At 39.0% G+C, this 24182-nt stretch overlaps 1 protein-coding gene across 1 annotated transcript in view; it reads right to left on the bottom strand.

The window, feature by feature from the left end:
- The window catches only part of Nfkb1 (nuclear factor of kappa light polypeptide gene enhancer in B-cells 1), a 95928-nt gene extending 72092 nt beyond the window's left edge, over nucleotides 1-23836 (bottom strand). Inside the window, exons 1-4 of the mRNA XM_013023831.1 lie at nucleotides 23799-23836; nucleotides 18663-18738; nucleotides 14224-14261; nucleotides 9695-9793 (exon numbers count right to left, since the gene is read on the bottom strand). Of these exons, the coding sequence (XP_012879285.1) occupies nucleotides 9695-9793; nucleotides 14224-14261; nucleotides 18663-18738; nucleotides 23799-23834 (249 nt within the window). The 5' untranslated portion in view covers nucleotides 23835-23836. The remainder of the gene's footprint in view (nucleotides 1-9694; nucleotides 9794-14223; nucleotides 14262-18662; nucleotides 18739-23798) is intronic.
- Between the last annotated feature and the right edge of the window lie 346 nt (nucleotides 23837-24182).

Consider the following 24182-nt stretch of genomic DNA (forward strand, 5'->3'; position numbering starts at 1 on the left):
TAAAAATGCCCTTCAATATTTGTAACTATATCTGGGCATAGAAGAATAAAAGCAGTTGAACACTGATGGCTCATACCTGTTATCCTAGCTACTCAGAAGGCTGAGCTTTAAGGATCACGGTTCAAAGCCAGCCCAGGCAAGAAAGTCCATGAGACTTTTATATCCAATTAACCACCAGAAAACTGGAAGTGGTGCTGTGGTTCAAATTGGTAGAGTGCTAGCCTTGAGCAGAAAAAGCTCAGGGACAGTGGCCAGGTGCTGAGTTCAAGCCATACTGACTGATAAAAAAAAAAAAAAGAATAAAAGCAATGATCACTTTTAAGCACGTGTTGTGTGTCATACATTGAACAACTCAATTCTCACACTTATTCTGTTAATTCCGCCCCGCCCCCTTTGTGGCCTGGGGATGGAATCCAGTGTAGCACACACTAGACAAGCCCTCAACCAGTGAGTTACACCCCCGTCCCTGGTAGAGTAGGCATTCTTTACATTGATCTTTACAAGTAAGGAAGGTGAAGCCTAGCAAATTTAGTAAGACAGTTAATTAGTAGAAAAACTAGAAATCAATATTATGGCTAGGCCTGGAGCAAGAGACTTTATTTAGAGCCCAAATTTCAAGTCCTAAAAGTATCCCACAGATTTGGCTCCTGTAATGTACAGCAGCATTAGCAGCTTCCAGGACATTACTACACACTGCTACCCGCCCCCACTCCCTCCATCTCACCTGTCTTTCAAATTCTCCATCTCTATATGTTCTATCCTTATCTTCTCTATGTGAAACTTCCTTAGATTGGTTTTTCCATTTGTTGGCTATTTTTCCACTGCACATAGTAACTGAGTTAAATCATTTCCTTGGTTTTAATTCTTCTTGTCCTGATTTCACCTCCACATTTCTGTAGTATCAGCATACTTCTTTTGTATTTATATATCAACAACGGATAACTCAATTATCTGAAAGTGCTGGGGATTTATTTCTGCCGCTCATTGTTCTGCACTCTTGTAATCTCCGGGGCTTGCTTGTGTATGTGTTTAATTTGAGGTCAGAAATTCATACTTAATGGAGCTACCTGTTTTGCTTGTTCCTGACAGGCTAGATGGATCCCCCCACCAGTTTGAAGCCATGCTAGATTCATTGTTAAGACTTGGGCATTCCTAGATCACAGAGGAAATGCAAACTTGAACTCTGGATCTAGAAAAGTGAGAATCAGACCCGATTCTCATGATACATACTGATTCCCCAGAGGCTAGGCTGAAAATGGAGACATTTATCACCACTCTGAGGATTACCCATTAACAGGAACCAGCCCCAGAAGAGCTGATGGCAGCAGTGCGGAACTATAGTTGCAGTTCCTCAGACTGGAAAGGCCCAAAGCCTAACTAGCTTTCCTGGGAAGCTGTTTAAAAGTAAACTTCTTAATTACACCAATCAGCGAATATCTTTTGTTCTCCTCTTTCCTCCATCTTCACATCATCTCCTCTTTTCTTCTCTCCCTTCCGCACCCCTGCTGTTCCCTTCACCCAACGCCTTTCCTCCCCTCCCCTTCCCTTTTTCCTTCCTTCCTTCTTGCAGTACTGGGGTTTGAATTCTCTGTTTATTAGGCAGGTGCTGTACGACTTGAGCCATTCCACTTGCCTTCAGGTCAGTAAATATTTTTATGCCCCAAATTCCATTGAAATACTATTGTGTTTTTCCAAATTCCCTATTTCATGGTACTTCAGTAGTTTTCATACATTCTCAGAAGCTCAACTGTGCATTAGAGAAAATGTTTGGTATTCTTTGGTCCTGTGTTACATTTTTGTTCTATGTAGATTTCTAGGTATTTCTTAGTGGTGGGATTCTTTTCTCAAGTCTATTAGGAGACTGTGGAAATAGAACAGAATCAGCATTTTAAACAAGAGTAAATTTTTATACATAGTTTAGTAGCCCTACAGTGCAGATCTATTTAAGGAATTAATTTATTATCTTCAACTAAATCATGCAGAAAATTATAGTCTCACATTTTTCTTCAATACCATGTTTTGCTCTTTTATGTGGAGTTACTTTTTTTTTTGGGTCGAGTTGTAGGGCCTGAACTCTGGGCCTGGGCTCTGTCCCTCAGCTCTTCAGCTCAAGACTAGAGCTCTACCACTTGAGCCACAGCGCCACTTCCGGCTTTTTTCTTTTTGCTTATGTGGTGCTGAGGAATCGAACCCAGGGCCTCATGCATGCAAGGCAAGCGCTCTACCACTGAGCCACCTTCCTAGCCCCTTAACTTTTTAAACTCAAGCAAAAGATAGCTTTATTTGTTCAAAATGTAACACTGGCTGGTGGTAGCTCTAGTTTGGGTAGTACATTTTATAAGGAATAAATATAAAAGGAGGGCTCTGAAACCTATTTGAGTATTGGGAGGGTTACAGGAGATGCTATTATTAAGAACAGGAGGATAAGCATTTTTTTAAATATAATTTTGTTTATGTGGTACTGAGGAATTGAAGCCAGGGCCTCAGGCATGCTAGGCAAGCACTCTGCCACTTAGCCACCTTTCCACACTATGACAAGCCTTTTTCTATCCTCCTTCTCTTGGATCCACAGGGATCTGTGCATGACACACACTATCTGTAAGTCTGCATGCATCCTTCAGCTCAGCCCCAGGACACGCCCAGGAAATGAGGGGAGACTGAGGGACTCTGATCTGCAATCCACCTAGAGGGTGGCAGAAAAGACTGGGACTTAAGGAAAGCTTGCCAAATCATGTCTAGACCCGCAGATGGGTTGCTGTACAACCCATTTGTGAAGAACAAGATATCTGAAGAGTGTGGAGCAGCTGTGCATTCACTTTACCTTATCAAACAGAACTACCAGCATGTGACTTTACAAAACCAGGATTTCTGAACACAATGCAGAGATTCTATTCTCTTTAGATGGAGACTACTAAGTTTAGAAGAAGTAATCAGGGACTAGATTCAGACCAAATAAACAGAGGAAGGTCACCAAGCTAGGACAATTCATAAAATTCAAGAAGCTTATGGGTGCTCTTAAATTCTGAGGGTTAATTTTCACAGCTATGATCTGTGTTTAATGTTTGTTCAAAAGAGTGGCTTTCTCCCATTATTAATGGTGATTATTATTTAAAGAACTATTTAAAAATTCTCTAAGATAATATTTTATCCAAGTGTCCAAATACAGAACCTCTTACTTAAAAGAAAAATGATCTACAGGTCTAGACAGTTGGTTATAGGAGTTTTGCTTGAGCAAAACCTGATATATTGTGCCCAATGAACACTGAATAAATAACTGTCTTTTCTCTTCTCTAGCTTTAACCAGTAACGCTTATTAGCTCTATGTTTTGTCAAGATCACCTCTTTTCCATTGATAAGCAAAATAAAGGGAGGCTTTCCTGAATTATGCAGGAAGCAGCCAACTCTCTTAAAAATAGATTTAAAAATGCAAAAATGTAACTCTAAAATTTTAGAAATGCCAAAAGGAAATTATTTAAGACAACTTGGGCATGGTGATACATGCTTATAATCCCAGCTCTAAAGAGGCAGAGGCAGGAAGGAGAACAGAAAGTTTGAGGCTAGACTTGGCTACAAAAGTAAGCTTGAAGCCAGTCTGGGCTACACAGTGAGACAGTTTTAAAACAAAAAAGCATAGAGGCTAGTTTTTTTAATTAGCTGCTGTCACAAAGCCAAAGTGACAATATACCCTACAGCATTCACTCTTAACTATTTTTGAATCTTTGAAAATCTGATTTTGAAAAATCACATTTTCCCCCCACCACACACACACTCCTAAAAGTCCCCACATAAGTCTAGGAGTTCAAAAATCCTCTAAAATCATGAAGGAGTCATATACTGCAGATAATAAACCCTTCTCTTCAGGAAACAGCTCTTTTTCTGTAAGCTACAGAGCACCGAGCATAATGTAGACAGAAAATCATGGTTATTTTCTCTCATTACTCTAAGAGCATAGTGAACAGTCTAGGAATGTCAATGGAAATTCTAAGTGCTACAAAGTAGGTTTTCTTGTGTTCATGCCTAATTGATTCTTGGTGATCTCCACTGGTATATTAAGTATCTGAGTCAGAATACATTATTTACATTAGGAGTGTACCTAAATCCTTAGAATGGCAAGTCTCCTGAATGAGACAAGTCTACACAGAAGAGAAAGAGATTATGCAAAGATATGTGATATCCTCAAATGCCACAGCCCAAGTCTTTACTGACCCTGACAGACACTTTACATGCAGTATTTTTAAGTGAAAGGCACTGAGAGTATAGACTTTTCTTTGTTATCAGTGGAGAAATAGGATTAAAACTAAACAAAAAGCAGGGGGTGGGGGAAGCAAAAGTATTGTTGACCTAAATATTTCAACACATGCCTTTCTTTCAAGAATGTTTGATTACAAATAGTTACACTTGTATCAGTTATATTTCAAGTCTTTCTCCTCTGGTATCCATAGCTAAAGAGAAAGTAAGAATGTTAAACTATTTGTAGCTTAGCGACAAAGTCACTAGTGTTGGACTGTGTTCTGTACAGTGAAGATGGCAGCAGGCCCTTCTAGCAGCTGGGGAAGAAGTTTGTTTCTGCAGTCCCATGGGGCTCTTCTCTCTCCTCTTGGCCTCTTTCCATCTGCTTGAAGAGGAAGGCATTTTGATTTGAATTTTTTTTTTTTCATGCAAGACTTTCGGGAAAAAGAGGGCAAGGAGCCTTCCTTGGCACTCCTTGCTGAGTCAAAAACAGGCAGGGACAAGCTCAGCCTAGAGGAAGTTTCTCGTACTTTCCTGCCAGCCTCCTCCATTGGAAGCTCCATGATGAAATCCTTGAGCAAATGTTCAAGGCACACTTTATAGGCCAGTATAATGGATGATTAAATCTTTAACAGGAAAACTTCTTAAAATAGGGTGAGGCAAAAGAGTGAGTCGGCATACTCTCCCCGGATTTATTTCCATATGCATATGTGTATATATGTGTACACACGTCCAGGGGAGAGTCCTCTGGAAGGGGTAGCATAACTCCATGCTGTTCATGAACACATTTTTATTCAGATCGTAAAAAGGAACCAATACTGCGACCACACTGCTTAAGCTTTGATGGGGCCTAGTATTAACTCTCTTTTGGACTGAAGAGAAGTCATCAGATAAAAATCAAACGTTTGTGGTGAAGCAGCTAAACATTATTTTTGGGAGGAAGGGTAATGCCAGTGTTTACAAATGCAAACTTACCGAGTAAAAATGCATCTCAGAGAACGTAAGTTTAGAATATAGCACACGGCTTTCCCAATGGAGAAGAGGACAAAGTGAGTGGTGAGTGGGGATTTAGCTGAAATCATACATTCTATTTCAGAGCGAGAAAGACAAGCGATAGAGACAGAGAGCGGGAGAAAAGAAATATAGTGGAATACTACCATCTAATCTATATTGTGGTAGCTGGTGCTTGTTACCTCAATTTTCTGTATGCAAGAATATGAAGACTTGTAGAGCTAAGTGAAATTCTTCACAGCTACACAATTAATGACTTCATAGGAAATGGTAATTGGGAAGAAGTGCTTGGTTGATGGAAAGAGTATGCCTTTAAAGGGTGGAACATATCCCTGGCTACTTCCTATCTCTTCAGAGTCCCTGCATCCACCAGGGGACTGTGGCTCACACTTGTTATCCTAACTACTTGAAAGGTGGAGATCTGAGGATGGCGGTTTAAAGCCAGCCTGAGCAGGGAATTAGCTATCAAAAAGCCAGAAGTGGAGCTGTGGTTCAAGTGGTACAGTGCTAGCCTTGAGCACAAAAGCTCAGGGGCAGATCCAGGCCCTGGGTTCAAGTCTCAGGCATTCCTCTGCCATAGTCTTTGACTATGATGTTTCAGCGTTGCCTGAAGCCTAAAGCAATGCAGCCAGTCAACTCATGGTCTGACATCTCTGACACTGTAAGCCAAAGTAAATCTGTTTTCCATTGCAGTTTTTTTTCCCCAACTATTTTTGTTACATCCTGAAAAAGGCTAACATGCTTGTTAGTATCCAGGTACATCAACACAGGGATTCTAGGAGAAATGACTCAGATAGTATAACCTCATTCTGAAAATAAGAAGCATCTGCTAATAATCAGGACAGGTGCATATATTTGTAAAATAGACTATGCACATACACAATTCCACGCCCTGTTTATTATACAGCTTTTGAGTAGAAAAGTACGCAAAGAAGTCACGTTCAAATCCACTCAGCATTGTACCTACATCAGTTGTCCTCCAAAAGAGATGTTTTTGCCCACCTAGGGGTCATTTGATAATGTCCAAAGACACTTTGTTCGCATGGTTGTTGAAATGTTAATGAGGAGAGGTCAGAGTTGCAATGCACCAGATGCCCTCTCATAACAAAGAATTTTCTGACCCTAATTGCCAATAGTGAAGAGTATGAGAAACTCTGAAGTGGGAGCAAGTGTCATTCATCCCTCCTGGCCTCAGCTGGCACAGGTACTTAGTCAATTACCACAGAGAAGGAAGTACAACTGACAAATCCTGATGAGAGAGGAGAGCAACCTTTTCCTGGGCCTACATTTTAGAGGAAAAAGGCATTTGAAACCCCGTCTGTAAACTCAAAGGTTTATGGCTATCCTACGTGGGGAAGGCTATTAGGAGCTAGACTAGGGGAAAGCTTTGGAGAAGAAATACTTCATGACAGTCTCTTCTTTCTCTCTTCCTGTCCTTCTGATTAAACATTTCTAAAACAAATAATATTATCTATAAATAGCTGGAACAATGGAAGCACTTAATGTCTTAGTGAATGGGCCAAAGGAATAAGGGCTGTCTATGACGTTCTGTAAACACACTTCCTTACAATGTGATTGGATGTTTCATAAATATATGCTGATTGTGGGAAACAATGTAGCTCTAGATAAAGTTGAATAATCACCAACTCCTTTATTTTTATATTTGGACTTGCTCTGCTTTAAATACCTTATATACTTGCTTATATATATATATTTATATATATAACATATATATGTTATATTATATATATATGTTTCCCACTAAGTTTAAAACTTGTTCACATAGACAAAATTGGGCAAGACTATCTAACTAACATTAAGTTGTTTCACTTCTAAATTGTTATGAACTATAGGGTAGGATTGGTTTTGAGTAGGTGGAGTCACTATGTGGAGAAGAGACATAAAGAAGCCCATAAATTTATCACAGAGTTAATGCTATGTTAGCACCAAGAACTGCCTTGAGCCACAAAACACAAGAGCAATGGAAGGGAACAGGGCCAGTACAAACAAAACCTGTTTATCTCTTAATGCTAGTTTTTAAATATCCATAATCCAGCCATGTCAGTATTGATCACATGTGATTTTTTAAAATTACCATCACAGTTTGACCGACACATAAACACGATATTTACATATGTCTTACAGACACATGTGCTTTAAAAAAAAAAGTGCTGGATATAATGGCCTTTGTTCCCCCAAGCTTTCTTTCCTCCTTCTTTGACAGACTTTTCCTGCTCAGTGATAGATTTCACCATTGCCATCCCCCGATCGTGTCTCCTTATCTCCTTGTTACCAGCAAGTACACACCATCAATGAGAGAGGTTCAGTGGTCTGCTATACGATAGGAAAACCACCAGGCATTGGAGAAAGGCCAGTTGATTCCTTCCTCAGTTTCTGTTCTTTTAAAGGCATTGTACCTTTTATTGTGAAGTGAAGATACTGTATGTAACAGACGTAAGCACGTGCTTTTCCCCTCGTTAGTGGTACTTCTCCCCATACCCAGGTAGGATCTCATTCTTTCATCCCAGAAGTTATAACTGCTGGGATGGTTACTTTTAGAGGCCAACCTGAGTGGAGTAGGTGACACCAGGAGAGGTGGTGGAGCATTATTTCTAGGTGTGTCTGTTAAGAGTGTCTAGATGAGACTGACATGTCAGTGGAATGAGGGGGGGGGCGGAAATTCTGCCCTCCGTGTACGTAGACTTCCTCCAATCAGCTGAAGCTCCTGACAACAAAAATTCAGAGACAGACTTCTTTGACCTCTTTCTCCAGACCTCAAACAGTGCTCTTTTCCTGTCCTTAGCCTATCAAAACTCCAGATTCTCCATCCTTTGGACTCTAGGACTTAAATCAGCAATTGACAGCAACCCCCACCCCCCAATTCCCTTCCCCAAGTTGAATTTCTTATGCCTTTGGTTCTGATCTGAGAATTACAACATTAGCTTCATTAGTTCTGAGACTACTGGACTTGGAATGAACATTACTAACACCTGGAAAACATCCTTGTGGCCTGCTTCTGTAGACTAAAGACATTTGCATCTACCTGCCTAATTACCTTTAACAGGAGTAACACCTTTCATTCCACAAGTGGAGCTAAAAGAGTTAGAATGGAAATATGAGTAGAGCCCCCATGTTATTAGTGAGTTTCACTTGAAAGGTACAGAATGAGATCAGAGTAATTCTTTCTTTCATTTAGAATAAGGATAAGAAACTAGAAAGTCCTGGGCTTGGATGTAAGGTATGAGGAAAGGGAAGAAACAAACATGAGTTTGGCAAAACCAAAGATAAATTCCCTTACATGAGAATTTTGGCAAGGGCCAGATTGGTTGAGCATCTGTTTATAAAAATAAGCCAACAAAACAAATGAGCTCTGAAGTATGTTGTATCCTTAGGGGTATGTGCACCTTGTTGCAATAGTGTTGGCAACTTTTATGCCTAAAATACAAATGACTGAATGAATAAAAACTTTTGACTAAATTATAATTGTTAACTAACTTACCTGCGGCATAAATGAAACCAGGAAACCTATTATCAAAATCAAAAACTCAAACTCACTTAGAAAAAAATTCTCAATTAAGTCAATGAATAAAAAAGAATCTAGGGGTGATTAAGTTGTTCATTCCAACAGAGACCAATGCACACTCATAACTGCTCGGGCTGAGGCTCTTGGGTACTTACAGGTTTTCTATAGAGCACTTGTATATTTTTCCTCACTCCTCTAAAAGACTTTATGAAGAACATGCTATTCATATTTCACATACTTTAGGACAATGTTTAGAAGTATTGGCTAAGCCTATTCAATGCCTACATAGCTTTTCTTATTGTCTAGATCTGAATTCATAATCTTAAATATTATAGCATACAGTTCATAAACTCAGTCATCTATTTCATTTCTCACTAAATCTCTACAGAGCCTAAATAAAGCATTTGTTTCAAAGACTTATTAAAGTTTCAGAGATCATAAGGTTAAAAAAAATCTTTTAAGATGAGCTGGGTGCTGGTGGCTTATGCCTATAAGTCTTAGCTCAGTCAGGAGGCTGAGATCTGAGGATCATGGTTCAAAGCCAGCTCAGGCAGAAAAGTCTCCATAAGACTCTTATCTCCAATTAGCCACTCAAAAATTGGAAGTGTCACTGTGGCTCAAAGTGGTAGAGTGATCACCTTGAGCACAGAGAGGCTCAAGGGACAGCACTTAGGCCCCAAGTTCAAGCCCCATGATGCACAAAACCAAAACCAAAACCAAAACAACCATTTAAGATGACTGAGAAATAGTAAAAGTGTTCTAGTTGATGATGAAAAAATTTAAACTAAGTGGACATGGAAACAGTTCTAAAGTGTGTTGCTTCTCATTGTTCAAGATGCAGTGTTACTCATAAGCTGACATGCTGAATTCAAACCCCTTTGAACAACTACTTAAAGGTATTTTTTTAAAAAGTTGTCACTTCAGGCTTACTTTGACTTGGGGATAGGACTTTTTGTTCTTCTCACTAGATGCGCCTGGAAGTCCGCCGTGGGAGGGGCCTTCACATACATAACGGAAACGAAATCCTCTCTGCAAAGGTGAACACAGACCCAGTAAGGTGGAGAAATACATATTAACAATGATAGCGATAAAATTATATTCAAATGTATAATTTCTAGGTGAAGTAGATAAGAGATAGAGCACATAGGAGACTGTGAAAGGTACTCTGGAAATGAAAATTACTGTCCGCAAATGATCAGGAACTGCTACTTGTGTGCTGAGCTGTGTCTGAGAAGCCACACATGCAAGCCTGCAGTAGCTCTTCTGCAAGACGCAAGTCTGAGCCTTTGGATGCGATGTGTTACGGCTTGTCTGAATTGGAGCTCCCTCCTCTCAAATTGCTGTTGCTAAGCCCTGAACGTTGGTTGACTGGTAGAAGTTCTGTTTTTCTACCTGCTACTCAGAGGAATTCCTCTCTTTTCTCTTATGGCAGGAGTTGTTCCCCCCCACCTCCTCCCCCAATACTTTGCCATCTGTTACACCAGACATCTGATGGGCCTCTTAGTTCAAAGGATAAAGCCTTTCATTTTTGAGTTATTGATGTAATTGAGCTCAAGCTTGAAGACTAACTGGCCTGAAGGAATCCAAAACCAGATAGTTCTTTTTGTTTCTTTTTTTTTTTTTTTTAATCTGATCCAGGAATTTTACAGCTGTTAGTAACCAATGACGTTAACTACATGAACCATTATAAACCAATCAATACCCAAGTGCTATGTTTTGTTACCTATCCACATGGGACAATTATACCAGACTATCTTTAAGGTTTATTCTAGTTCTAACTATTTGGAGTGAATTTAATTATAATCCAATCATATAATTATGCATATCTGTAGACAAAGAATACTGCATAAACAATTATGCAAATTAAGGGAGCTCATCATATTAAGGGCACTTCTGCTGTATTTTCTGAATCATTTAACTTTATAATGATGCCAATTTGTGGTAGTACTCATAGTTTATAACTAAACCATCACTTAACTGGATGTTTTTTTTTTCTTTTCACCTCAGGGTGAAAAGAACAATATGCTCACATATTTTTAAGAAACAACCTCACCTTCCATTTATTTCTAGTGTGGGCTAGACTTCATAGAACCAGCATTAGATCACTAGACTATTGTGAACATCCCATAACCACTAATTGCTGGTGAGGGGTTTCTACTTTACAACCTCAAACACATAAAACTCCAGAGGACACAACGGTTTTAATTGCTTTGAGCTCATGCACCAATGTAAAACACTTGCCATCTTAGATTTTGCTGTATTTCATTAGGCCTGGTAAGGATATTTTTAAATTTTATTTTATTGTAAAGATGTTGTATAGAGGAGTTGTAGTTACATGAGTAAAGTAATGAGTACATTTCTTGTTGAGCACTGCTACCCCCTCCCTGGTAAGGATTTTATCTCTGAGTTGGCTCAGTGCTATGAACTCATTTAAATCTCTGTGACTGTCTCTGTATTCTCTAAGGACTTCCTGATTTCCAAAGAAGATTGTCCTAAAGCACATTTCACTGGGTGAGAAAGCCCTGAGGTCAATTCCCCAGCATGAGAAATTTCTTCAAGGCAAGCACAGATCCACAGTGTAGGTGAAACTCATTTAAAAAAAAAATCTAAAAAACTGAAAAGAGCTCCACAGGGAACTCCAAACCTGGATGTCACATGATCTTCTGAAGGGAGGTAAAAAAATTTTAAACAATTCTTCTGTTTTGCTTTTTACAAAATTCAAATTAAAACAATTAAGTTACAAAATCAGCTCAGTATCTTTTATAAGCAATGGTTGATGGTTTATTTTTAACAGTAAGTGAAGTTTCTAAGAACATCAAAAAACAAAAGCATGTTCAAGAGCCAGCTTCTAGCAAGAGCTAAGCATCAAAATGAGACTTACTTGACTGCAAATCAATTCAAACACATTTCATTAAGACAGTATCAGCATGCAACAGATGGAATATATAAAAGAATATAATATGATGCATCTCTCTCAAAGCTGGGGAAGTCTATGCTAAAAAGGCCCCTAAGAAAAAAGACATTTTTCCCCTAACTTAATTAATACCAAACTCCTTTGGGGCAGTTGGAAAAATATACACGTGTATAGTTTTACATCTTATGGAGATTGGTGTCAAATAAAAAGTAAATAGGCATGTGTTAAATGGTGTGCTTACAGTGTGTAAAACAATGTATATCATTGCATTATTATTGGTTGAATTTGCATCTGATGTTCTACACGAAGTCATTCTGACTCCGAAGTCAAATCCTTTTTTCAAGAAGATGCGATACCTTCAAATACTTCTGATTTGAGTTTTCCTGAGATTAAAAGTTTGCTAATCCATAGTCATTCATCTCAGTAACTCCATTTGCTTAAAATCAATCATCAACTCCAAAGGCAAGTCTACCTCTTTCTAGTCAGAAAGTCTGACTTAAGGGCTGGGAAGGTGGCTCAGTGGAGCGTTTGCCTTGCATGCATAAGACCCTGGGTTCGATTCTTCAGCATCACATAAGCAGAAAAGAAAAAGCTGGAAGTGGCACTGTGGCTCAAGTGGTAGAGTGCTATCCTTGAGCTGAAGAGTTGAGGGACAGCGCCCAAACCCAGATTTCAGGCCCCACGACTTGACCCCCCAAAAAAGAAAGTCTGACTTAAATACAGCCATATTACTTTCACTGAAGTCACACATCAAAATAAGACTAGCTTGGAAAACAAACATACTGTTTTACTCATGTAAATTTTTAATGTGTTCATACATAATGAATTAAGTTTTGAATTCTTGAACTACCTGAAAGTAATCTTTCAGGTAAATCATAAATGAATGTCAGTTTTTCATTATGACTTTTTGGGTCGAGGATAAGGACTTGCTTGTTAAAATTCTTATTATGTTTATTTAAAAAACACACGTATTTAAAAAATACAGGTGCAGACACATTTTTAGTTGACTTATCAGTTTCATGGATATTTACAAGCTAGGGAATTTTCCAGGATGCCAGATTATTGCATAGAGAATTTCAGGAAGCAGAACTCCATCGGGATGATCTTTGAGAGAACTGATAAATTCATGAGAGAAATCCTCCCTACAGAGTTGGTCATAGAAATGAAGCAAAGGAAAGTGTGGTCAGGATGAGCCTCTTTTGAGCAACTGCAATAGTGCCCTGATTCTCATGTGGAATTTTTGTCCATACAACAAAAACTTGGGTCTAATTTCTACCTTATCAACATAACCTGGTCATCATTCAGACACCCCTATTCTTTAAGTGTTGACCAAATCTATTGCATGACATGACTCTGGGAACCTCCCTGCAGTGATGGCATTGAATTTCTTCAGCACTTGGTTAATGCTTCCCCAATACAAAAGGGTCTAAAGATGCACACATCTGAGTTACTCACCATTACATAAGCAACACACATTGCAAGCGGAAAGATACGCATAGCTTCAGCCTCACACAGGTGGGGTAAGCCCATCCATTTGCAGTGTAGTGACTGTTCATATTCTGTCAGATGCTACTGAAATGTCCAATAGACGGATAATAAAAATTTTTCTTTCCTCCTCTTTTACAGCACTTGACTCAAGCAGCATCTAATGAATATTTGTTTATCCAGAGTTGGGGAATGGCTTTAGGCCATTTTAATTCTGTTTTGGGGCTGGTCCTGGGGCTTGAACTCAGAGCCTGACCTCTGTCCCTGAGCTTTTTTTGCTCAGGGCTAGTGTTCTACCATTGGAGACACAGCACCACTTCTGGCCTTTTCTGAGTAGGTTATTCGAGATAAGAATCTCACAGACTTGCTACCCAGAGTGGCTTCGAACCTAAATCCTCAGATCTCCACCTCTTGAGTGGCTAGGATTACTTTAATTCTGAGCTATATTCTACAGAATCCAGTGGGAAGAAAGAGATATACTTCTCTCCTTGTTCTGGCAAGGGTGAGTCTAACGCTAACACCAGAAGGAAGATTATTCAACTACAAACACATGGAGTGTTTGCACTGTCTTAGGCAACATATTTCACCAAACAGAAAATACTGGAGTGGGTGAGGAAGGAGGAAAGTCAGGAAGTCATAGGTGAGAGTGGGCATGACCAATGGATAAAGCTCAGTGAATAGGAACTGCATGCATGCATATTTCCTTTGTAAAGAAAATGCATGGAAATAACCTGAGTCTTTCCTGGGAATGGCTGATAAGCTAAGCCAGCAGAGATAGCACAATAACCAGGGATCTATAATTAACTGGAGTTTCACAGAACTGTGTACCAAAGCTCAAGACCATTTGAAGAATGACTAAGACATGTAAAGTAGATGAACACAGTTATTATGTAATTTGGCAGGCTGATCATCACTCAGATAAGCTATTTCCGTCATAAAATTTATTTACTATTATTCAAAGTTTGATGTCTTGATGTTTTGTAAGTGTAGGGATCCGAGAATGCAAAAAAAAAAAAAAACCAACACAAACACAAAATTCCCATCCCTTTAGACTTCTTACCTGTTTAGGTTGTTCTAATATTTGAAGGAATGGGCCATCTAAAACAAAACAACAAACAGAAATCAAAAGAAACTGTGAAGATTCTCAAAATCATTATTTTGTTTTGTTTTTTTAAAAAAGGTAAAGCAAGTAAAAGACTGAAAGTATGTTGTTAAATTGGGGTTTCAAATCAATTTTCTAGCTGAAGTTCCCCAAGTATAGAATTCCTTTTCCTCCTTTGAAATGTTAAATTTACTCTTGTTCGTTAAACAATAGCTTTCTTTACAGTTTAGAGGACCACAACAAGTCAATGTTGGTTGAGTGCTGATGGTACATTGCCTAGACCACCACAGGCAGAGGCGAGAATTAGTGCCAACAGCCTTCACAATCTTGTCTCCCAACAGAGTACTTTTCAGGGCAACACATATACCAACAATGAGCAGCGAGCACTTCCCGAGTGTTAAGACAGTTCCCTTTGCCTTCCCTCTCCACAGAGAATGTGCTCTGGGTGAAATTAAGAGAGATGGAGCTAGCAACCTGCCACGGGGGAGACACAAATAAAGAGCCCACGCTGCCTGCTTCTCTCTGCACTAAGGTTTCTGTTCTTTTCCCTTACTGAGTCAAGTAAATATCACCTTTATAATAATAATTCCACCTGGTCTTTTCTTATTAAATCATCGCCTTTTATTTTCTGTAAAAGTTCTGAATATTGTGTTCCTAGATAAAGACTGCCCTAAAACAGCACATGCAAAGGACACTAACTTAATAAAAATTAAATCTACAGCAAATATAAATAGTACAAAGACTTTTAAAATAAAATTCTGCAAAGAATTTAACTGAACACAAGTACATGCCAATTCATTATTGTAAAAACATAAAGCAAGGGAGAAGGTAAATCTACATCAAAAGGAAAATCAGGAACTCTGACAGGATAAATATTAATATGTTTACTATGAGGAAGTCCCTAAGCACATTAGTGGTTTTCATGTCAAATATACCATAATCCACAGGTCTGAAATAAAGAAAGCTCTTCCCATTTGAATCTTGCTTGTTTTCTAGCTTACTAGAACTTACTTGAGGTGGATAAATTTGTAAAGAAGAGATAAAACTTGAGGTTAGAATTTAAAAGAAACTGTAAGTTAGAGTAGAATTTTATCAATTCATTTATCATGATGAACCAAGATATATTAGAGAACAACAGGCAACAAAGTTAAAATTATTTCCTATTATTCAAGAATATACCAGGAGGTCAGTTGGAAAGTCTAAAGTGAAACATAGAAGAGAAAGGAAAAATGGAATATCAGTGGCCAAGTAGTATGTAGTTAATTATATTTTCTTCTGTATTAAATTCATCCTTAGGCATTCATTTTTGAGGGAAAGTAAACAGGTTTAAACTTAAGGACTCAAATTTGCTCAGCTGGTCTTCTAACATTTGAACCATACCTCTAGCCAAGTATTTTGCTGATCAATTGGAGATAGAGTCTCATGAACTTTTCTGCCTGGGCTGATTTTGGACTACGATACTCACATCTTAGCCTTCTGAGTAGCTGAGATTATAGGTATGAGCCATCTTTGGACATTTTTTGTGTGTGTGTGTGTATGCGTTCATGCTTGTGTGTGTATTTGCCTGCCAAACCTGGGGCTTGAATGCAGGGCCTGAGCACTGTTCCTGAGCTTCTTTTTGCTCAAGGCTAGCAGTCTACTACTTGAGCCACAGCTCAACTTCCAGCTGTTTCTGAGTAGTTTATTGGAGATAAGAGTACTACAGACTCTCTTGCCTGAATTGGCTCCAAACTGTGACCCTGAGATCTCAGCCTCCTGGAGTAGTGAGGATTACATGCATGAGCCACCAGTGCCCAGGTCATCTTAGGACATTTTAAGGTACTTTTATAAGTAACTATAATATTAAAATGAGAAAAACCTCTAATTAAAAATTTTACTTTAATTTTCACTAAGGATATATATATAGAGAAAGAGAGAGAGGAGGGGGGGAGGGAGGAAGAGAGAGGGAGAGAGAGGGAGAGAGAGAGAGGGAGAGAGAGAGAGAGAGAGAGAGACAGAGAGAGAGAGAGCAAGCAAGAGCATGTTTGGCAATAGAATATAGAAACATTTCATCCAGAATTCTAAAAGAACACATCAAGAAGATAGTCCTGTAAAAAAAGCAATATATGGAGAAAACTTTATGGAAAATACAGGGGAGAGAAAACACTGACAGTAAACCTTAATTTCTCTATTCTTACTCTTTTAGCAATAGTTGCCTTTTGGGTATCATTTTTTTTTCTGTAGGACTTAAGTATGTGAAATTCCTCATGAAACAGAACCATCTTTCTCTTGCAAAACACATATTCAAGGTTAAATTACCTAGAAAATTCGATTTGATATGGATGTATTTGTTTTGAGGCCAACTTTCATTCGGCCCCATTTCTGGGCCATGAAAATGATATCCCACTATGCAGAGCGTGACGTTAATGCATAGTGTTACAGCCTAGCATCTATACTATATCCCATATTGCTTTCAACTCATCATATGCCGGCTATTGGTCTTACATTCCAACAAATCTGAAAGAAAAATCCACATGAAAATTACACTTTACTAGTGGCTTACACAACCTCCCTACTTCTTTAGAATCTGCATAAAACATCCCATGTATCGTGGTGTATATAAAACGGACTATGGCATCACCACTAAAGGTGAAAATCATAGACACAAAAATACGTTGGGGGAGATTACAGGTAGAAAATAAGATGCTTAGGTATACTTTCAAGGGTTTTTTTTTTTTTAAATGATAAGGTAAGACACTTCCTACAACACGCAGCTGTGACCACAGAATATTGATGGTTCTTCTGATAATCTCATTTCTACGCCTATAAATGTAAAGAAAAAGAAAATGTGTAGAAACAAAATTTGCCTCAGGACCCTGTTTGGTATCCACATGAAATAGAAAAAAATGTGTATTTCCTATGGGTGGAACTGAAATAGAAAAAATGTGTATTTCCTATGGGTGGAACTGAGTTCTTATTTTATTATTATTATTATTATTTTCAACTCAGCATGAATACTAACAAAAGTGCTTGGAACCTTAGAATTAAAAAAGTTCACAGCAAACACAAATGCCCCTAGCACAAATGCCCCTTCTTCACAGGAAGGTAACCCAGGGCTCTCACAGGGCAGGGTTCACCCAGCCTCAGATAAACGCTAGCCCAGAAACAAGGGCTGTGTGGGCAGGACAGAAAGGCAGGCCACTGTGATGACCTGCGGCTGCTGAAGGTGGATGTGGGCAGATGCAGTTTCTCCCCTCCCAGGACCTCTGGAAACACTAACCATGTGCATGCAGAAAAACATTCTGCTATCAGCCGTGAAAGGTAAGAGCCAGCATGCCACAGGTCATTCTAAATGAGAATTAGAAGAGGAGGGACAGTCTCCCAGGAGATAGGCAAGTAAATCCACAGTGAACTGAACTCCTGTTGTCAACTCTGACCCTGGTTTCGACATCTCTCTGTAAGTCGCCAGCATTGCTTCTGTAAGTTCCCAGCCAATATATCAATCAATTGAAAAAGAGGCTAGATAAGTTCAATTGTCAATACAAGATTAAGCAATCTGGGGATCCCTATGGAAAGTTTTATCTCATTGCTCAGAATGCAAAGCTAAAAGCTTTTATTTATTTATTTTGTACTGGAATTTGACCTCAGGGCTTCATGCTTCCTAGACAGATGATCTATTGCTTGAGCCATGCCCCCAGCTCTTTTTTTTGCTTTTGTTATTTTTCAGATAGGCTTTCACTTTTTCTTAGAGTCAACTTTGAACCATGATCCTCCTACTTAGACTTCTTGTTCATGGGAATGATAGAAGTGAACCACCCTATCCAGCCTGTTTATTGAGATCTGTTTATTGAGATAGTGTCACTACCTTTTTGTGCTTGCCTCAAACCACGATCCTCCCAATCTCTAGCTATTGAATAGCTGGGATTACAGATGTGTATCACCACACCCATTATATAAAGGCTCTTAAAAAAAAAGATGATATTGATGATTTTTTTTTACACTATTGGTCTGATGCTAAGTATATTGGCCGGCCACAACAGGCCTGCAGATAAATGTTTCTGGAACAGACTAAGAAGTTCACGCTGGTTTGCACACATATGGAAAATAGCAGAGAGGAACTTAAAAAGAACTCAGAGGTAGTACAACTGGAAAAAAAAGAAAATGCTTGTCTTGAATAAAGAAACTGCTACTGAGTTGTTCTGCCAGACATTAACCCCTGTTACTAAAAAGGATGAGGGGTGTAAAACATTTTTTTGTTCGAATACTTTTCAAGAAAGTATATTGAAAGACTGATATTTAGAACATGAACCACCATTTCCTTCTTATGTACATTCCTGAACTTCTAGAAGGTACTATTGGCAAATCCTGAGTATTTTTAAAAACTTGACAACAAGAGGCCAAAGGGATAGTTTTCTTACCTGTTGACAGTGGCATCTCAGGTGGAAATAATTCTGTGTTAAACATTGTATGTGATAAAGTATTCAAATGAAAGATCTGCAAAGGAGAACAGTGAAATCTCTTAGTCATTGCTTTTACACCATATAAAAATGTGAAGTCTGAACACCTAATAACTAGTTGCAAGAAGGAAAACTACTTTTTTTTTTTTGAGACAAAGACAAAACCCTACAAATCGGATTCATGAAATTAAGATTTTAAAATTCCCATGGGAGACTTGGTTAAGTCTCATGTGCATGGGGTTTATGTTAGGAGAGACTTAGAGATGATCAAGAAGGTGAAGTCACCAAGAGCAAGGGCCTGGGGTGGTGTGCTTACTAACACACCTTCCAGGACAAGTACATACTCAGAATAGAGTAGATGCTAAACAAATACTGAGTGAATGCATGATTTGAGGTACATACTCTCTTAGATCTATATAAAAAGAATCCTACAAATATATTGTTCTTGGGGCTGGGAAGGTGGCTCAGTGGTAGAGTACTTGTCTTGCATGCTTGAGGCCCTGAGTTCAATTCCTCAGCACCACATAAGCAGAAAAAACTGGAAGTGGCGCTGTGGCTCAAGTGGTAGAGTACTAGACTTGAGCTGAAGAGCTGAGGGACAGCACCCAGGCCCAGAGTTCAGGCCCCACGACCGATAAAACAAACAAAACAAATATATTGTTCTTTTTTTAGTGGTAAATGTATTTCTAGTCTGGATATACCAGATTATGTATCCCTAATCCAGCTTCAAGGCCTATAAGTATTTAATTGACAGTCCACAGAGCAGATAACTGAGCACTGAGCTCACTCATTTATATTTTCACCTCTCTTTTCCTATCACGTTGCAAAATACCTAGAACTTGGTGGTGGCAGTGTTAGATTGAACAATGGTCTCCTAAAATGTGGATAGCCCAGATCTCAGAATTTAGGAATGCTACTAAGACAGCAAAGACAATTTTTCATATATTATTAAGGAAAAGATCCTAAAGTAAGAGATTACTCTGGATTGCCTTAGAGGGATAGGATAAAAGAGATTTAGGAAATCAGTAATATGGAAGCAAGAGGCTGGAGTGGGGGTTGGGTTCACAGCCAAGGACTATAGGCAGCTCTCTCTACAAGTTCAAATAAGCAAGAAATGAGAGCCACCAGGAGAGCGGTCCTGACAACACCCTGATTTTAGAATTCTGACATCTAGACTATAAGAGGGGAGTCTATGTTGTTAATAAGTTCCAAGTTTGCAGTAATTTGTTATAGCACCAACAGAAAAATAAGACAGAAAACTAAAGCAGTAGGCAAGCAATATATTCGGATAGAATTAAACTCTAGCTTAAGAAGGTAACATTTATTATTCCAAAAGAATTTTTTCCCCATTTAGGTCATTTAGGACTTTAATTCATATTTCTGATCTTACCATTTCTTTTATCCTATCTGTTTGAAATGCTTGTTGGCAGCACAGAACCTGACAATATTTCAAGTTGTTTATGTTTTGGGCTTTTCTTTTTTTTGGATAGGCTAGTATGTGTGCTAGAAGACAGTTTACTATATTAAAATATACTTTATTTTTAATCACCAACATGGCCTCCTGTCCTTATTAGGAAGGAGGTTCTTGGTCTCTTAAGAACCTAGTATCTGAGGATCATGGTTCAAACCCAACTCGGGCAAGGAAAGTACATGCGACTCTTATCTCCAATTGACCACCAGAAAACTGGAAGTGGCACTGTGGCTCAAGTGATAGAGTGCTCACCTTGAGCTGAAGAGCTCAGGGACAGTGCTCAGGCCCAGAGTTCAAACCCCACAACTGACCAAAAAAAAGAACCTAGTATTTCTAGTTCAATCAAGAGGAAGAAAGGGTTGGGGCACTGGTGACTCACACCTGTAATCCGAGCTACTCAGGAAGCTGAGATCTGAAGATCAAGGTTTGAATCCCACCCAGGCAAAAAAGTCCTTAAGACTCTTAATTCCATTTAACCATCAAAAAGCCTTAAGTGGAGCTGTAGCTCAAGTGTCAAAATGATAACCTACAGTGGAAGAGACAAGCAAGGACTTGAGAAACTTAGTTCAAACCCCAGGACTGGCACCAAATGGGGGGGGGGGTGGGCAGAAAAGAACACTATGTTTAAATGAAGAACATTTAAACATTTCGGCTCCAGATCAATAACTAATTCATAAAAAAATGTGCTCCATTCCAGTGTTCAACAATAAATAAGGCTCATTAACACGGCTGTTAATCATTTAACTGCGAAGGAAATGAAGAAATTAGAAAATACATTCCACAACAATGTGCCCCATGGTACACAGACATCTACCAGTGTCAGCTCAGAAAGGCTAATGAAGAAGGAAAAGAGCTCCTGTATTTCCTGTGGCCCTGCAGTAGTTACAACGACCATCCGGAGGCCTAAGTGCCAGCGCTCAGGTGCTGTGTTGCCTCGTGCTGAAGGTTAATGCTTTTTTACTAGGACAGGGCAGGAGAACAAAGTCTAGCACACACCAAACTCTGAGGATGTCTTTAAACCTCAAGATAGGGGATTACAAAAACTTCAAGGACCTCTTAAAAATGGAAATAGCAGAACACACTTCACCCCTGTTACTGCTGAGCAAAAATGGCCCACATAAGAAACTTTCAGAATGAATGTCTTCAGCAGGTTTTCCTCTGGTGTGGCAGAAAGGGCCATCTCCGGTTGATAAGATTTCCTGTGTGTAGACAGCAAAGCGTGGTGTAAAACCAAGCCGAAACACCCCTCATGTTGGTTACAGTTGGCCTTTAAATGGTTAGATATAGTGTATTAAAAGTGAAAGGTAAAACAAAGGGTTTTGATAATGTCTCGCACTCTGCAATCAAAGAAAATGTCCCTAGATGAATCCAGTATCACCACTTTTTATAACAAACTTGCAAAGGAGCATCATCATGTGAGAAGTAATGCATATTCATTCTTTTCAAGTCAATCAGACTATTACACAGTTCTTATGCCTTTTGTTTATTTATTTATTTATTTTTGTGCCAGTTCTGAAGCTTGAAGCCACGGCCTGGCACCATTCCTGAGCTTTCTTGCTCAAGGCTATTACTCTACCATTTGAGCCATAGCTCTGTTTCTGGCTTTTTTTGGTAGCTCATTGGAGATGAGTCTCACGGACTTGCTTTCCCAGATTAGCTTCAGACTGTTATCTTCAGGTCTCAGCCTCTTGAATAGCTAGGATTACAGGCATGAGCTATTGGTGCCAGCTTTCTTGATTTAGTTATAGCAACATCAGACTCCCTAAAAGACTTGAATTTCAGCTTTCTCTGAGGGTGGGGAATGGAAAGAGTCTGGATGATTTTTTTGGTATGAATATATTTGATAATTCTGTTGTTTCACATGGTGGCCACCAAAATTTACATGCAAAATGATTTTTATCATGAATCTTGGACTGGATATCAGGGTAGGTCCTATTCCCTTTCTTTGATAGGCCTAGCAAAGTATGTCTTTCAAATCTCAGCTTACCTAGAATTCTTTTGGGAAGTCCTTCCTAACGCTGCTCTTCTCCTCCAGATAGCAACTAGTAATTTCTCTCAACATTTCTGTGCAGGCCACTACCATAGCTTTCTATTACCATATGGAAAAATTATGTTTCTGCCTCTTCAACTTGAAAGGCAGCATCCTGAAATTAGAGACTTTGTATGGCTTATTCTGGACCACTACCTTGCTAATATTCTGCTAGCTAATTATACTATGGATGAAACAGCTATGGAATGACCATTTGTCAAAATTATTATATTCCAACTTTAGTATTGCCATTGTAATCACTTTGAAAGCTGTTTTCTAGTGGCTCTCTGAATACATATATAGAGAGAAGAAGAAAAAGAAACAACATGTTAATTGCCAACAGGGATTTGTTAGTCTATTCAACATTTCCATAGACTTGGGTTGGTTTTTTTTTTTTTTTCAAGTAAAAAACTAGGAAGAGCTGGATACCAACAGTGACTCAACTCGTAATCCTGGCTACTCCAGAGGCTGATACCTGTAAGACCAAAGTTCAAAGCTAGCTCATGCTAGCAGGGTCTACAAAACTTAATCTCTAATTAACCAGCAAAAATACTGGGCAGGAGCCATTGCTCAAATGGTAGAGCACCAGACCAATGAAGAATCTGAATCACCTTGAATTTAAGCCCAAATCGCAAAGGGGAGAGAAAAGAAAGGACCTCAGTATCCCTTCATAACTGCAACTTATTAAAATAATAGCAATTTAATGCTCACAAAGCACATTCATCACCCATGTAGTCATTTTAAGCCCCTGTGTATGTGAAGCTCACACTTGTATTTTGTGAGAAAAACAGGCTGAGGGGACTCAAGCTGGAAGAGCTGATCAGTAGCAATCAGTGTTTGTATAACTACCTCGGAATTCCAAGTTCTCGAGTCTTGTCACCATCCCAACATGCCAATCTGCCTCCTCATTAGAAAGAGCTACAAGTAACCATTTTAAGGGGCTGTACTGAGTCATCGATGTTCCTTTTTAAACAGATGCTTACAAATGGGACTTTGGAAATAATACTCTTTACAAGATAAGATGAAATCACATTAGATGAGGGTGGGCCAATGCCTGATGCCTTTAGATAAAGAAAGAGAAGAGCTTTGCTGTGGACACGCAGGAGACACCAGGGAAGAAGGAAATCATACAACAGAGTCTGACACGGGAGTGATGCAGCTACAAGCCCAGGGATGCCAAGCATTGCCAGCCACCGCTTGAAGCTATGCAAGAGGAATGGAAACTGCCCCTTGGCAACCCATTCAATATCACCTTAATATCAGCTTCTTCTCTGTAGGGCTGCTTCCAGCCACAGAAATGTAGGAATTTGTTACAGCAGCCCCAGGAAGCGAACACAGTGGCTCTCATTTGACCTGTGGTTTATACAATTTTCACGCAATAATGTGTGTGATGGGGTTTTAGTTCCTCCTTTTTCTGTGACCGTGTCCTTTTCAACTTCACTTGTAGGAACAGGAAAAAATGGGAGAAAAAAAATCCTAAAGCTTTTTATAAAGCTAATTTTAGAGCTCTCCTAATCCTGAGTTACTAGTACATTATCTGAATATCTTGCAATATTAATACATTTGAATAAAACTATCCATGGGTGATAGCACTTACTTGTCCAGTCCCTCCGTATGGATTGTCTTCAGCCATTCTGGAGCTGTGTATGAAAACAAAACAAAACTGTAACTTTGGAATGATCCTTAAATATACTATTACCACAGAATTCACGTACAAGTAAATGGTGTTATGCTAGTTAAGATCAAACGCAGTCCTTTTTTAAATAGACCTTAGAAAGGAGAACATGGTACAGTTCCTCTTTGGCACCTAAAGCTAACAGCAGGGAGATTGCACAATCAAGGAATTACCAATTACTTATGATCCAAAACTCCTATGCTTAACTCAGACAGTACTCTGAGCTGGGCACAACTAGTCCTTATTCTCTGTTTGAAAATTACGTGCAATTAGATTCTTGAGGCCATTGCTTCTCATCACCCTCAA

The sequence above is a fragment of the Dipodomys ordii genome, unplaced genomic scaffold (genome assembly GCF_000151885.1).
Source record: "Dipodomys ordii isolate 6190 unplaced genomic scaffold, Dord_2.0 Scaffold70, whole genome shotgun sequence".
Taxonomy (NCBI): Eukaryota; Metazoa; Chordata; class Mammalia; order Rodentia; family Heteromyidae; genus Dipodomys; species Dipodomys ordii.